Here is a 15,246-nt window from a genome sequence, read left to right on the forward strand (position 1 = left end):
TTTCAAAAATTATTCCTCTGCTTTAGAGTTGAAAGGAACAGTGTAATGCCAGAAGTCTCACCCAACCAGTATTCCAAAATAATTCAAGATACATTTTGCACAAACTGGACTACAACTGGGGCTCGTTTCACTCGGTACAAACATTGCTCAAATGGAAGCTTCAGTCTTGCAGCTGAATACAGAAGAGGTATTCTATGACACAGAGCCTTATAGTAAAAGATACCAACCACAAGCCCCCATATGAAAATTAGGCTTTCTGTCCAGATCAGAGTAAAGCACAAAAAATTCCACTAAATACTACATTTGTCTTTTAATCTTCCTAACCATCCCTTGTTAAAGAAAGTAAAAAAAAAAAATCATATAAAAATAATTTCCAATTTAAAGTATGTGGTTGCTTTTTTAAAAATAATAAAAAAAAACACCAAACAAACAACACATTTTCACCACCCTGAAAACCTCACTTTTCCTAAACATTTACTGTATAGAAACATTTTGGAGAGGAAGACAATTACTGAAAAGCAATTTGTATTACGAATGAATACAACATAAGCAGAATAACTTCTTTTTTCTTTGTAAGGAACAGGTAACCACAGTCAGAGCAGTTTGCTACCTAAACATTAAATAAGAGGTTCTTATCAGAACTCACTGTGACTCATCATAAGGTGTTCTGCAGATACAGTACAATTCCTCACTGCTGCCCTCTTGTGCCCGTTTACAATCATTACAGATGTACACATCCATTTTCTTAGCCTCCTTTTCTGTGATGCCAACACATTCTCCATGATACCAGTTAGTACAAAGATCACAGCCAATATAGAACCTAAAAGTGTTCACAATGAAAATGACAATGTAATTGTCATTTCAAATGGCACGGCACTTTTCCCTGCATTTCTCTCTGATGCGCTTTCTTGCTGGCCTATTTTCTTCAATTTTCTGTCTGTTTCCCTGACTCCTAGCATTCTAGCCTTAAAACTAACATCTCATGCTGCAGCTATGCTGTCAGTAAGGTCACTCGGGTCAATTTTAAATTGACAGTTCATTAAAATGCACATCAATATGTAACCAGACTTTGACAAAACTGGGCTAAAAATGTATGTCTCCAATGTGCGTGTGAAAAACTGTAAAAGGCACAAAAAGACAAGGCCAAAGAAAAAGATTTACATTTTCAAAACTGTAGCTCAAAAGCCACTGAAACATTTCCTTAAGATTTGAAAATGTAGGTCTCAGTTAATTTAAAAAACAAAAGCAAAGCGCAAACACCAACTAGGAGTTACAAGTACACTAGGAAGAACATGCATACCAGCTGTGTGTAGGATACTTATTGGTGTAACATGGTATGAGAGAAAATTGGGTCAGGACATGGTTGACATAATTTTCATTTTTTTGGGGGGATGGGGGGCACTAAAAAACAGATAGTAAACTACTCAAAATAGCAACAAATTGCAATGTGGACCTTTCTTCAGAGAATAATGTCTAATCTCAGACAGAGCTGTGTGACGGGACCAGATATGGTATGACACAAAGTGAAGGGAACCAGGTACAGAATCATGTGAATGGGACCTTGCACAGAATGATGTGACAAAACTGTAAAATATTATGCAAGGATGTTTGACATTTTGTGTATGGATATCTCAAAACATACCTATGACTAGTGACAATCAACCAGATGGGCAGTGACACATCCATTCTCTCTGCCTAAGCAAAAGCAAGCTGACTCAGAACCTCCACCTTCCTCAACTTTAGAGACCGCTGACCACATGCTCTGTAGGAGTTACTGCCACCTGCCTGCAAGCACCTCCGCTGGACACTGCACACCAGCAACAGGACAGGAGCTAGCACATGTGCCATAAAACAAGCATCTCTAATTTCTCGGGCATCCGCGTACCTCCCAGACACCCAAATGCTGCTTCTTTTCTTAATTTTCAGTCAGACAAATCCTAAAAAATAACTTCATACAACATAACCTTCCATAAAGAATGGAAAGATATGGCTCCTTCTGACAACTATCAACGGTTCAGCCCGTGTGCTCTTGCCAAGAGGGACCGCGTCTGCCTGCTCCTGGTGACCTGGAAGCACCTTTATATCCAGATGGAGATGCTGAACCTTGGCACCAGAATGTGGAACAGGCATCACACGACGCTTTAACAAGTAAGTTGGGTTACTAGTAGGAATCTTAGAAGGATACCCTTCCTGACCATCCTTGAAAACAACATGAGCAAATCCGTACAGCCCTGGAGTATTACAAATGAGAACTAAACACAAGAGATTTGCAATAAAATACACAACAGAATGACTTCTGAGGATTTACTACATCCTAAAAAATGCATAGGGTATTCATAAAATACCACAAATTAGCTTTTGAAGCAGCACATCTATCTTTTCTGAAGGAGGAGAGACATCAACACAAAGAGGAGTATCTGATGCCTTACATATGTATGGAAAAAAAAGTTTATCAGAAAACTGTTTTAAAACTTGACCAATTCCTTTCCAAATAGTGAAAGGATAATGAAGTTCAACAGTACAGTCAGCATTTGTAAGAACGTAAAATTTAGAATTCACAAAAAGCAAAGCAGCAGAACTGAATCATATTGCTAAGGATACTACTAAGTTATTAAATGTTTCCTTTTCTTGAAGTTTCATTTTGTGCATTTAAACACAGTTCTTGATTCAGGCCACCAGAATTCACTCTATGACCACATTTTTTCATTGTCTTACTCAAATACCCACTGGAGTCAAAAAGAGTGAGTCTGAAAAATCCTTTTGCTCACAGAAGTTTTTAATCTCATTAGAGTTTTGTGACAGTTTCTATCGCCTACTCACAAGAGCAGCAGTAATACACAGACCTGTGTTTGGTATCACAACCGAATGAGAACAGGGTATCCTCCTAAGTTTACTGGATGACAGAAAGCCTAACACAGCATTCGTACTTGAAGTGAGAGAGGTGACACCCCTTAGAATTAATAGTGAATTAAGAGCCAAGGCATCAGAAACCTGCTGTTCCTACAGCGATGGCAGCACAGAGAACTGGGCCATATCCCACACTGGCGTAATGGTCAGAGCCACTTAACAGCCAAGGTGAAAAAACCCCAAAGACCTCCACTTCATTTAAAAAACATATATAATACTACAAAAATAAAAGGCTAGAAGGAACCTCAAGAGACCCTCTAGTCCTGGCCCTAATGAAGAATCCTTACTGGAGCGAAAGCACTACTCCACCTCTATGGTTTCTTTCTTTTATCAGCATTTAAAGCACCACCAAATGGCACCAATTAATACTTTTTGGTATTGTCACTTGTTGAGCGGATACATACACACTTGGAATTTGTATGAAGTCAAATTTATTTTACGTACATCTCTACACAGCTATCAGATGTTAATCATTACTAATTACTGATGTTAATCACTCCTAGCTTAAGCAGGACTTACATAACACTATCCCCCTCAATCCACTGAATCTTCCGCTTCACTGCCTACCAAATTTCTTCACAAACTTTATACAAAGCATAAGTATTTTCCCTCATTCACAGTCAGAATCCAACTACAGAGAACTGCAGTTTTCACTTTGTCAAATGCTTTTATATTCATTTTCTATCAACCCTGGGATGTAAATTATAACAACACGGAAAACATTTCTACCTGAAACATTGCCCAAAGCAAACAGCAGTCCAATAACTCGGAACCCCCTTTACTGTCTTGCAAAAAAAGTACTGACTTGCAAAAGAAGTAATTTATTGAAAGACGGTACCAAAGCTATTTCTAAAGAACATCAGCTACTTGTTCACAAGAAATTGCCCAAACCAAATTGTCACTTGCTTCCAAGGCAGAGGCAAAACGGCAAAAGAAAGAATAACAGAGAGGAGGAAAAAAAGAAAAAAGAGTATGTGCATGTGAGACAGAAAAGTCATACAATGGAAACATGCAAACAAGTAGAAATATAAATCACATAAATTAATAGTATAAATCAAGTATGTTAATACTTTTGTAACAGCTAGTGGAAAACAGAGACTTTATTCTCTATACCTTAGTGATCACTGCAATAACTCCTGATGTTCTATCTCCAACTCTAGAGCTATCTCGCACTAACAGCTAAAGACTAAGCCTAAAGCTAACAGTGCACCAGAAAAGGCTATGGCATTCGCTACTCACTTGGACTCATCATAAGGCGTTTTACAGATGCAGTAAAGCTTTGTGTCCTTCTTTGTTTCCTTTGAGGTAGTAGAAATCATTTTCTTTTTCTTGGACTTGGATGCTGACGAATCCTTCTCCTCATCTCGCTTTCTCTTCTGGGAGGATACTGGCATTGGGACGGTGGTGGAGGAGGAGGAGGTGACGCTGGCTGCATGTTGGGGTGGTGGCGGTGGTGGCAGCGGCAGTGGCAGCGGCGGTGGTGCAGCGGCTGCAGCAGCGGCTGCGACTGCTGCTGCTGCAGCTGCTGCCTGGGCTTTTTCTTTTTCTTTCTTAATTTTACTCAAGTCTTTCTTTAGCTCCTCCTGAAGTATATTAAACAAATAAATAAAGAGGGAAGCACTTCATATGATTGTTCCAGGACAAGATTAAAATCTAGACATAAATCCCCATGCTTAACCAAAAGAACATAATTAAAGACATTTAAATATGCAAATTTTTACATGTACCTAACCTACAATTCATGTAACATTAAGGAATGATACTCCTAGCCTACTATGTTGGCTGTAATTTAGCAGAAGCTGTTTCAGGAAACAGGGTAGTTTCAGTCCAGATGAAAACCATGAAGCACGAAGAGGATATATAGTAGCTTCACAGAGATCCACGCAGCCACAACGGGAACTTCTTCCTGTATGTTTCTTTAAAAGCTCACTGACCAAACAGATAAATTAAAAATTAACACAAAAATGTTCTCTCCAGCTTAAAATCAAATTAGTCTTTGAGAATAGCTGTCCTTACCTGCACTTCAATTTGTAGATCTTTGTCCAGAAGTGCTCTTTTTTTCAATATTTCAGCTTTCAGCTGTTCTTTATGCTTGAAAAGCAGAGCTGAGAGCTTAGTAGCATTCTGTTTACTGCGCTTCTGTTCTACACTCTCTTCTCGTTTTCGTTTCTTAGCTGCCTGCTTCTCTTCTTTGTCTATTTTATCCAGAATATATTTCATCACTTGGTTGCACACAATCATTCTGGGGAAGAAATAAAGAAAGAGCACATTGTGCTGAGCTGCCTATTTATCCCTGGTTGAGAATGCAGAACCATTTAATACTCCAGTCTCTGCAAGTTGCAAGCTAAATTATTACTTAGTAATTGTTATTTCACACATTGCTCCCACTCATACTTATTTACTAGAACAGCACTGGGAGAGATCAAGTCCCTAGTTAGGCTCAAGAGGGCCAGTCCCAATTTCATTTAACCGATCATTCCTCCCCTTCCCCTGCAAAGCTCCGAACAAAGCTTAGGCGTCAGTACGATGAGAGATATTTTCACTCAATTCAGTTTCCACAAACATGTTTGAAAGAACTGGATTTTTTTTTATTCTGATGCAGGATGAAAGCAAGCTGGAAGCCTGAAACAACTTCTAAACCACACATTTCCACCCTCCAGTGACCACCAAATATTGCTCAGTTTATGTGTTTTGGCATAAGGACTGACAGGTATTTTTCAGTGTATAGAATTCACTATAAAACAGTTCCCAATTTCTTCATTATTGACAACTCAGGTTAAATTTTTCATCTGCTTGTTGTACACTCAACTTTAAATCTCTTTTCCTGCTCATTTGTTCTGCAATTTTCATTTATTTTTGCTTTATATTTCAATTAGAAAATTAATGTATTATGGTTCTTCTGAATTTACTTTTCCCTTGCTATTCTATATCAAACCCACTAGAAAACCGAATGTTTCTCGTTGCTGGAGTGACCATGAAAGGTAATTCCCATTGACCTACGAGCTGAAAGCAAACAACAAAATAGCAATGGCCAAGAGAAGTAGCTGCTGTTAACTCTGCAGTCTTAGGCTCAGACATACTGTCTTTTGATATACATCCGTATTTTGATGACATATGTAATATGCTACCTGTTTCATAGGGCCATACAATTTGGTTTACTTTGCTCTTTTTACCCGAACTATATCTACTTGGTTTGGTCTGTTTTTTTCACCAGGAAAGATACCCCAACTCCATTTTTGGAGAAGAAAAAAAAAAAAAAAATCAGTGAGAAGGAAAGACACAGCTGTCCCATGAAGCAAGTTAGTTAGAACTCTTCTGGAAACTGCTAAGTGAAGAGTATATGACAATACCTCTTATTCTTCATGCAACTGTGAACTACAGGTGAATAGCACCTAGTGATACTGTTGTCATCAACTAATCTTATACTCTGATTTGCGGATCAAAATTTTATAAAACACACTATTCTTACTATCTCACAACACACACACTTGTGATTATCCACCTGAAGCAACTGCATGAGTGAAAAGGAGTCAAAATAACCCAAATTACAAACACTCCAAATCTGTGTGCAGCAGCTTCAAGCATAAAATCTCCAATTCTTCAATTCCTTCTGTAGAGTGGGATTCTCAGTGGACAAGAATGGAAATAAATTGCCACGATAAAAGACAAACAAATCCCAGACTTTTCTGCAACAGAACCATTAGTTCTCCATCCTGTGCTCCTTTAAGGATGGGGTTTGAATTTAAGAACTGTGGCCAGCTCCAAACACATGCAATACAACATTCCACTTCAAAAACATATAACCAAAATAAAATTGAGAATATACAGGATTCAATTACTTACAGTTAAGAACATCATTATGAAAGTTGCTGTCGAGTGTTACTTTAACCAATCTTAAAATAGAAAAATTTCTTTAAGCAGGTTTTTACAAACCAGTGTTTTACTATACCACCACTAAAAGATGGTATAGATATACAATTTTCACATCTAAAGATGCACTGTGATGGATATTCACCTCTGATTTTCTTCCCTCTCAGCTGGAGTCAGTGTCTTCTTCTGTTTCAAGTGTTCTATGACAGCATTCTGTTTCATAACCACCTGTAGGATGATAGAGAATCAAAAATAAAATATGAAAGCTTTAGCCAGGATTTCATCATATTACTGGGAGAACCAGGACATTTCCTAAGTTCAAGAAAAAAGTGTTATTAATTTCAGTAAGTGACAAAATAAAATCGATTTTATTGGGAGTGGGGGGGGGTGGGGGAGGGAGAGGGGGGCGGTGCTTGTTTAAAGCAATTATTTGAAAATTAAATTAAAAATTAACACCATCTCCACCCCCCACAGAACAGGATACTTTGCTTATGCTGAGTTTAAACCTAGGGACTAAATGTAAGTTGACAGTATTTCTTCAGTGACTGGTTGTTTTATTTTAAAAAATTGTAAGAGTCTATTATATATATGTATTTTTTTAAGCCCCGCAGCCATCCAACAGTATTACATTTCAGATACCTCTTTGAAAACTCAGTTTCCTACAGCAGGCAATGAAAGTACCTGTGCTCTGAACATCAGCTCTCCTGTCAACTATCTTCCCTGAACTGAGAATAAAGACATATTGTCCCAGCAGCTAGTGGTAAGTTGAATCAAGGTGCCAGAAGACTGCAAACATGGTACAATGGACCTGATGCGCTGAATTAACTTAGAATATTTAGTTAAATTGCCAAAAGCAATCGTGCACTAACTTTGAAAGAATCAAATTAACTGCCTATCAAATGTATTAACATCGTTAACAAGAACAGGCATTTAAAATGAGATTTGTTTCATTCATTAACTTTTAATTTCCTTCTGTTAACTTTACCTGTTTCTGGATAATGTCACTTTGATTAGAAGCCTGAAGGGTGTGCTCACGTTTAATTTCTATCTGTTGCTGCTTTTTCTTCTGTTGCTGCTCCCTGAGCTGCTGAACTCTCTGCAGCTGCTCCTGAACACTAGCTGCTTGCACTGTCACCACATTCTGAATCTGGTGAGCCTGTACTGGGCTAGTTTGTTGGATCTGAATAGGTAACTGAAGCTTGATCTGCTGGGGCACACTGCCTTGTTGGGCTTGTATCTGAGCCACAACATGTGACTGAAGCTGAGAGAGAACTTGGACTTGTTGCTGAAGCTGAGGCACTGTAATAACTTTTGTTGGGGGCTGCTGAAGTTGCAGCTGAGGACGAGTTGGGGATTGCACAGGAACCTGATTTAAACTTTGAGTAGTTGGAAGGGTCGAGACCGAAGTCTGAACCTGAGGTTGTGATTGCTGCAGCTGAGCTTGGATTTGTAAGGGAGCATGGGGCTGCATCTGAATCTGCTGTTGGGTTGTAGTCTGCACCTGAGCTGGTTGCTGAGGCTGGACTTGGGACTGGCCTTGTGGAAGGATTGCAGTCTGCGGCTGACTCGGGACTTGCACTGGAGATTGCCCTTGAGCCTGGGTCTGTGCTGGAGACTGAACTGGAGATTTAGATGATTGTGCTTCAGGTGTGACTGGAGAGTCGGCAGACACCGGAGTCTGAGCTTCGGGCTGGGCCTGAGCTTCAGGCTGTGGCACCTGGGGCTGGGCCAGCGGCAGGGGCTGAGCACTCTGGTTGTGGGCTTGGGGCTGGGCTGGCTGCTGGCCCGGCTGCTGGCCCTGGGGCTGAATTGGCGGTGGCACCGATGTTGGCTGTGCCAGTAGAGCTTGCTTCTGTTCCCCTGTAGCTGTGAAGGATAAAAACAAAGTATCCCATTTCAAATGACACGTCTATGAGCCTTACAAACTTGAACCTTTTAGATCTACGGTAAAGCTCTATGCAGAAATTCAAGAGATTTCTAATCTTATAATACACTTCCAACAAATTTACTGTAATAAGAGATCATCTCTAACTGCATAAAAACTCTCATGCAACCAAAACTGAAGTTTTTTTTCTGCTGAACAGAACAATGCTTACCTGTGGTTGAAGTAGAAACTGTTGTTGTAGTTGTGCTAGCTGTAGTAGCCGCTGCTGGTAGCGGCGTGAAGAGAAATCTTTGAATTGTACCATTTGGCATAGCTGCTTGCATAAGCTGTTGTCCTGGACCAGGTATTACAGTCACACCCTGAGGGATTAATTGTAATTGACCAGTAGTTTGACCTTGTCCCTGAATTACCACAGTTAATCCTTGACTGCCACCCTAGGATAAAAAAAAAAATAAAAAAATTGATGTATTAGTGATATATTTCTTAGACAGACTTTGCTGAAAATCAGAATTAGGGTTTTGGATTTCAGAATTCAATACTTCTACTACATACCATATTCCTAAAATGCAAAACTAGCATCTGAGATCATGAAATAATGAAGTACTCTTTCAACATTACTATCCTCAACAGACTGATGATAGTATTTGTATGGGTTGCAATTAGTTACGCATACTTTCATCCAAATATTGACAGGAACTCTAGTCAGAAAGCAGCTACAATAGAGCACTTTTGTTCCTAGAATTTACAAGCAATACAGAGCATGAATAATTTTACTTTCTCAGGAATTCCAACAGTTTGCGTAAGAGTTCTCTGCACTGAAAACATTTCCTAACCATGTATTGGATCCTACCCAACCCTGAGCTTTGACGACTGACAGTTCAGTCCACAATGTATTGTGAATTTCTGTTGCTGAAGCCAACACTCAGGCAGCTCATGACACCACTCTCAACACAGTGATGGAGAAGGCAGGGTGTTGTCCCAACACCTCAGCTGCAAAACTTCACATTTTGTGAACCCACAGGACAAAATAAGTCCCTACAAAAAACCTTCTGAGGCTTTTGGTGTGGAAATGAACTCTGAGTCTTGTTCCACATATAAAAATCTTATCTGGCAACAAGTAGCCTATACATTACAATCATTTATATATATTATTTATAATTTGAAGAATAGCTATTGTGGTAACTCACAGAAGTCTATTTTTACCTTATGGCTTGACTCTAAACTTATTTTTTGCCAACAGACCCTCATGATTTGAGCAGAAGCTGTAAGAACTTTTTCCTCCTCCAGCTCCAGATACCGTAATTTTTCCTCTGAGAATCTGGATAACATGAATGAAAACTAAATCTTTACATAAAAATCAGAAGACAAGGAATGAACATTATGTTCCGAGAGTCTACAAAATAATTATGTCCCTTACTGCTATTAATGCAAAGACTTTTTTCCATACTGCTAGATTTCCTAACAGTAGTTAACGCTACTGGGGAAATACAATAGGAAGAGATATTTAAGACTTCACATACAGTATTTAAGCTTCTTTCAGTCTTTAACTATGCTATCGTTCATCCCAAATGAAGGCTGAAGCAAATTTATGAGCAGATATACTACACTGTTGAAATCCAAAGTCTTGGTGAGATGTATCATAAGTATTAGCATATTCTCATGCCCAGAGGATGTGAAACATTTTACCTGTCCTTGTGTTAGTTGTGTGAGTTGGGCCATAGTGAGCTTCACTTGTCCCTGCTGAGGGCGAGGGGGCTGTGGTGTGGTTTGTGGCTGCATCTGCTGAGAGGGTGTTCCAGGACTTGTCACTGTCTTCTGCCCAGCACTGGAAGAAGCTGTGCTGGTACTAGAAACTGCTGTTGAGACAGGCTGACCCCTGATTATTTGAGTCACCACTTGCTGGGACTGACCTGCAAGAGAATGATTTGTGGTAAGAAACGCTTTTCCAACATTTTCACCATTAGCACAGCAAACCTCCGAGCCACAACAACTTGCCGTAGTGTACAATCAGACAAGTGAAGCAAACACTGCAGTTTGCACATAAATTTTCTTTACAAACCATTTGTCTGTGTGGTTGACTGAAAAAGTCTCCAAAATGTTTTCTATTTTAATTCAATTCACATACTTACAGAGTACTTCAAACACTTAGCTTGCCTTTAAAAAAAAAAAAAAAAACAAAACCAAAAAACCCCAAAGCTTTCTCAATGTAGTTATTCTAAACTTTTCCGTTTGTTTTCAAATGAATGGACCTAAAGATAAGTATTAGATTTCCCACTGTCCGTGACAAACAACACTCGCAAAGCCCACAACCGACACATTCAAAAGCCAGAAAAGGCACTTTTTAGAAGTCAAGCATCAAAATGAGACAATTTTGCATTGGGACACATGATACAGGAAGTATTAATGAAGAAACAAACCATGGATTTCACACTAGAAATTTAAATATTAAAATGAACCTACTGGCTGGAAGAATACCTTGTTGCACCACTAGAGGTGTTCGAATGATGGTCTTTCCAAGTGTTGACTGCTGAAGGGGTGTCCGTATTACTGTCATACCAGGGCGGAGCGGTGTCCCTTGCACTACCTACATACACCAAAATGGAGCGCAGATGTAAACTTGTCAAAAAACCTGCTGGGATATGGTCTGAAGCATTTTTAATTTTTTTTTATTTTTAATGTAGTAAGAAATGACAAGATATGCGCAGATCCAATATTTTTTCATCTATGCCCACACCGCTAAGGCTTGCCAAGCTCTAAATTATTAATTTCTCCAACTGGAGAGAACTGTTATACCTCCTTGGAATAAAGGATCCACAAACACTATTGCCAAGATGAGCCAAAAACATTGAGAAGTGAATAGACAGAACCTTTAATATCTGCCAATAACTTAAAAGATACGCACCCACATTTTTTGTATTAAATAATCAGAAAAATATCTTACCTGTGAAGTGCTTGTTGTTCCTAATGTCCCTGTGGTATTTGGCCTAATGGTTACAGTCGCTGTCCTTGGCTGGAATGAAGTAAATGTTTGACTTGCACCTGTAGTTGATGGAATGATACCCAATACTTTTTGCTGAACTTGAACAACACCTAATTAAAGAAAAATTGAGAATTCATTAATGACATAGTTGCCAGCAGAAACAGTAAATGCAACTCCAGGGTGGCATTTAGAAATCAGTCTCCAGGTTTCTAGAACACCTTTGAGTCTTTGAACATTTCTTGGGAGAACCTTTGTCATATTGTAAAAGGAAGCAGCATTATACTTTCTTGATAGTGCAACTATATTTTAAAGTTAAGAAATAGGTGTTTTAGAAAAGATTAAGGAAAGAGTGCATCTTCAAAAAGATCAGTTTGATGGTAACTGTCAATAAGTCCTTGCATTGACAGGGTGCCACAAATTAGTATTATACAACCATTAAAAGCTATAATCTGATTAAATTAAAGTGTAGGAGACCAGTTTAAACACCTTTCACCTACAAGCTTGTGGTGCTGAAGAAAACGGGTAATGCTTTTCCTGTCACCTAAGAAATTTCAATACAAAACTAGGAGCCTTCATGACTTCCTCAGATGTTAAGTATAATGGAGACAGACAATTGAGCTTTTCTGTTCAATATACATTCACAAATCTCAAAGTATTAAGTTCTCCTCTTGAGACTAGGAAAAAAAACCACTAATCTTATTTTGGAGTCAAACTCTTGCTCATCAGTGAAGAGCAGATGCAGGCATTGGTAACTAAGAACAGCAGCTTTTTTTTAATGAAGAAAGTTGTTCTATTGACATATAATTTAGATAAGGAAAAAAAAAAGCATGCTTCATTCCACATTGTTAAAAATAAAACTTCTAATTTTGCACTATGAAATGTAGACTAATTTATAGGCAAAACCCCTTGCATTTTCCCACTACAGACACAAATATGCAATACAGGGGGAACAAGCTCTAGAAACTTGTATATAAATATAAATATTTTTTCCCCCTTCAAGTCGCAGTGTACTTCACTGGGAAAAAAGTGTCAATGGAGAATTAATCAGCAAGCTGGAATACATTTTTAATTCAGTTCCCTTTCCCCTACCTCCTTGAGTTGATGGCACATTGACGGCAACAATCTTGCTGTTTGCAGGGAGTGGCAGCTTAGTTATCACTTTCCCTGCCATCGTTACTGGACTGCCTGAGATCTGGAAGGTCTGCCCTGTGCTGGCAATGGTTGTGGCTGAGGTGGCAGCTGTGCTAGTGGCTATTGAGGCACACAGAACAGTCAGGTTTAGAGCAGAATAATTAGTTAATGAAATGACTATTTTCAAGTATGAAACAGCAAACTACAAAAATTATTGTAAAAATAATCTTGAATGCGTCATACTTTGTTTGGTAAAGATTCTTTTTTGGAAACAGTAGGTTACAGCCCAGAATGCTTTCATTATCAATGATTACTACTACAACAATGGTCAGCAATACATGAGCCAGGTCAGAAATAAGACTAGCTAGCAAGTCTGAAGAAAGAAAAATTAGACAGGTATTATCTCAGAAGTGTCCTGCTGACTTAGCAAGAGAGTTAAGAGCAAAGATAACAAGAAATGTAATAATGCTATATATTCTGGAGAAGATGCAAGTGCTGTGCTGGAGTTCTTCCCGTTTACATGTTCTTTCCATGATAAACAGCTTCTTACCTGTTGAAGATTGGCCTTGTTTAACCCAAGTAGCAAAAGTCTGATGGAAATTCTTGTTCTGTTGGAATGTTACTGTAGCTGGAGAGCCCACTTTAGTAGTAAGTACTACTTTGGTTCCAGTGGGGACCGGGCCCGCTAAAGAGCCCACCACAACCTTCTGCGGCGTTGAGACAGTGGTTGCAGTGCTGCTGGCTGTAGTGACTGCAGGGGCTGCGCCGGCAGCAGGGATCTGCTTCTGCTGTTCCAGCCGTTTCTACAGAATTCAGGAAAAAAATTAAACAAAGGGATGATTACCATTTTCAGATTTTGTAAAATAAATGTCTCTTCTCAGTATCGAAAAACAAAGGACTCTAGTAGGATTTTAGTTCAAGTTGTAAAGGACTGAAGAACAGGCTGCCTGCACACCCTACAGCACAAGACTCCTTGACCCGCAGAACAACAACTCTGCTGATATTACACCGCCAGAAATTTTCCTTTATAGCATCTTTAAAATCCTCAGCTCATGCTAATTTCACTGCACATTTTACTTTAGAGAAAACTTAATAATTAGTCTCAGATTAATCTGAAAGGCTAAAAAATTTTGGAAAATATCCATCTATATTTGGCTTTGACCATATATGTACAGCTGCATCTATGTCAGTATGCGGTACACCATATTAACACAAAGTTCATTACTATTATTCCCAAGTTGAGAGCTGCCAGCACTGAGATCCTGCCAGCTACAGAAAAAAACCAGACTGTATAGTTCTATTTCACCATTAAGAAAGTAATTTTAAAAATTATTATTTTAACTGTAAATCCACTTTGCAGCTTGCTAGGTTCAAAATCCCTTACCTTACCCAGCAACCTTCCGTGCTGTAACTGTCAAGAAGGTACACTTAATTTAGAGAGCCCACTTTGTGAAGGGATAGTATCAGTACACTCTTTTAAAATTCCAACTAATCTAACATTCTTCCCTATGTTACTGGAATGATCTCTGTATTTATTAATGTAAATTTCAGTATTTGGTTAGCATTATATTGTGGTAATGCCCATGAATCAGAAACACTCATTCACTGGTAATGTATTTCCTTTAGTGAAGATGAAATGAAAGAGGAGCAAGTTGGATAAAAGCACAATTCTTAATAATGTATGTGAAATATCAACATGGCATTGGGTTTCCCAATTTTAACTGCATGCATTTATATATACACATACACACACAACTATACATACATACATATATATATATATAAAAAAAATATCAGTGGGCTTCATTTGGGCCAACTTTGCATAAGAACGAAAAGCAAAAAATTCAATTTGATTGAAGGATGAAGAACGATTGCAGTTGTATTCCTAAGTCAGCTACATACCAAGGCAGCTCTCCATTACACCACAGAACACTGTTGACCTTACCTGGAGATTGGTGCTTCTCAGCCTTCTTTTAAAATGGAAACAAACTAAACTTTTTTCAAGTGTTATAAATAAATTAGGTGAAAAAAAAAGGAATCCAAATCAAATCTTTGCCTTAATCCCGTTTCAAAATAATGAATGTAGACAGTGGGAACAGCATTGTTTGATGGCTTAGTTTGCACACAAGTGGAAACTATTTGAAAAATGGTGTAGGATAGGGATAAACTTTGTTTTCCGTAGTGTAATGGATGTGGAGTACCAGTGCATAGTTGCTGACAGGTGGGACTACCCAGAGCTCCCCCACCTGCTGGGCAGCCAATCGTTGGTGTTTTAGTTGAGCCTCCAATTGGGCCTTGAATTCCTCTGCCTTCTTCTGTTCACTAACCTTAGCCTGTTGTTCAACTGCCTGTGCCTTTTCCTTCTCCACCCTGCCAAAGACACAACCAAGAGCAAGTTATACCATCAGAGAAAATCCAACCATCAAACCGGATTTCATTTTATCCAGTTTAATTGCTCTTATAAGAACAAATG

The 15,246-nt window shown here is 38.7% G+C and overlaps 1 protein-coding gene across 1 annotated transcript in view; it reads right to left on the reverse strand.

Annotated features, from left to right (window-relative positions):
- BPTF (bromodomain PHD finger transcription factor) overlaps nucleotides 1-15,246 on the reverse strand; it is a 55,812-nt gene that overhangs the window by 6,223 nt on the left and 34,343 nt on the right. Inside the window, exons 17-26 of the mRNA XM_074160089.1 lie at nucleotides 15,101-15,143; nucleotides 13,324-13,576; nucleotides 11,604-11,752; nucleotides 11,138-11,246; nucleotides 10,349-10,572; nucleotides 8,874-9,096; nucleotides 7,763-8,643; nucleotides 6,923-7,005; nucleotides 4,924-5,149; nucleotides 4,147-4,490 (exon numbers count right to left, since the gene is read on the reverse strand). Coding sequence (XP_074016190.1) covers nucleotides 4,147-4,490; nucleotides 4,924-5,149; nucleotides 6,923-7,005; nucleotides 7,763-8,643; nucleotides 8,874-9,096; nucleotides 10,349-10,572; nucleotides 11,138-11,246; nucleotides 11,604-11,752; nucleotides 13,324-13,576; nucleotides 15,101-15,143 — 2,535 coding nt within the window. The remainder of the gene's footprint in view (nucleotides 1-4,146; nucleotides 4,491-4,923; nucleotides 5,150-6,922; nucleotides 7,006-7,762; nucleotides 8,644-8,873; nucleotides 9,097-10,348; nucleotides 10,573-11,137; nucleotides 11,247-11,603; nucleotides 11,753-13,323; nucleotides 13,577-15,100; nucleotides 15,144-15,246) is intronic.

Source organism: Numenius arquata, chromosome 17 (genome assembly GCF_964106895.1).
Source record: "Numenius arquata chromosome 17, bNumArq3.hap1.1, whole genome shotgun sequence".
In the NCBI taxonomy this organism is placed as follows: domain Eukaryota; kingdom Metazoa; phylum Chordata; class Aves; order Charadriiformes; family Scolopacidae; genus Numenius; species Numenius arquata.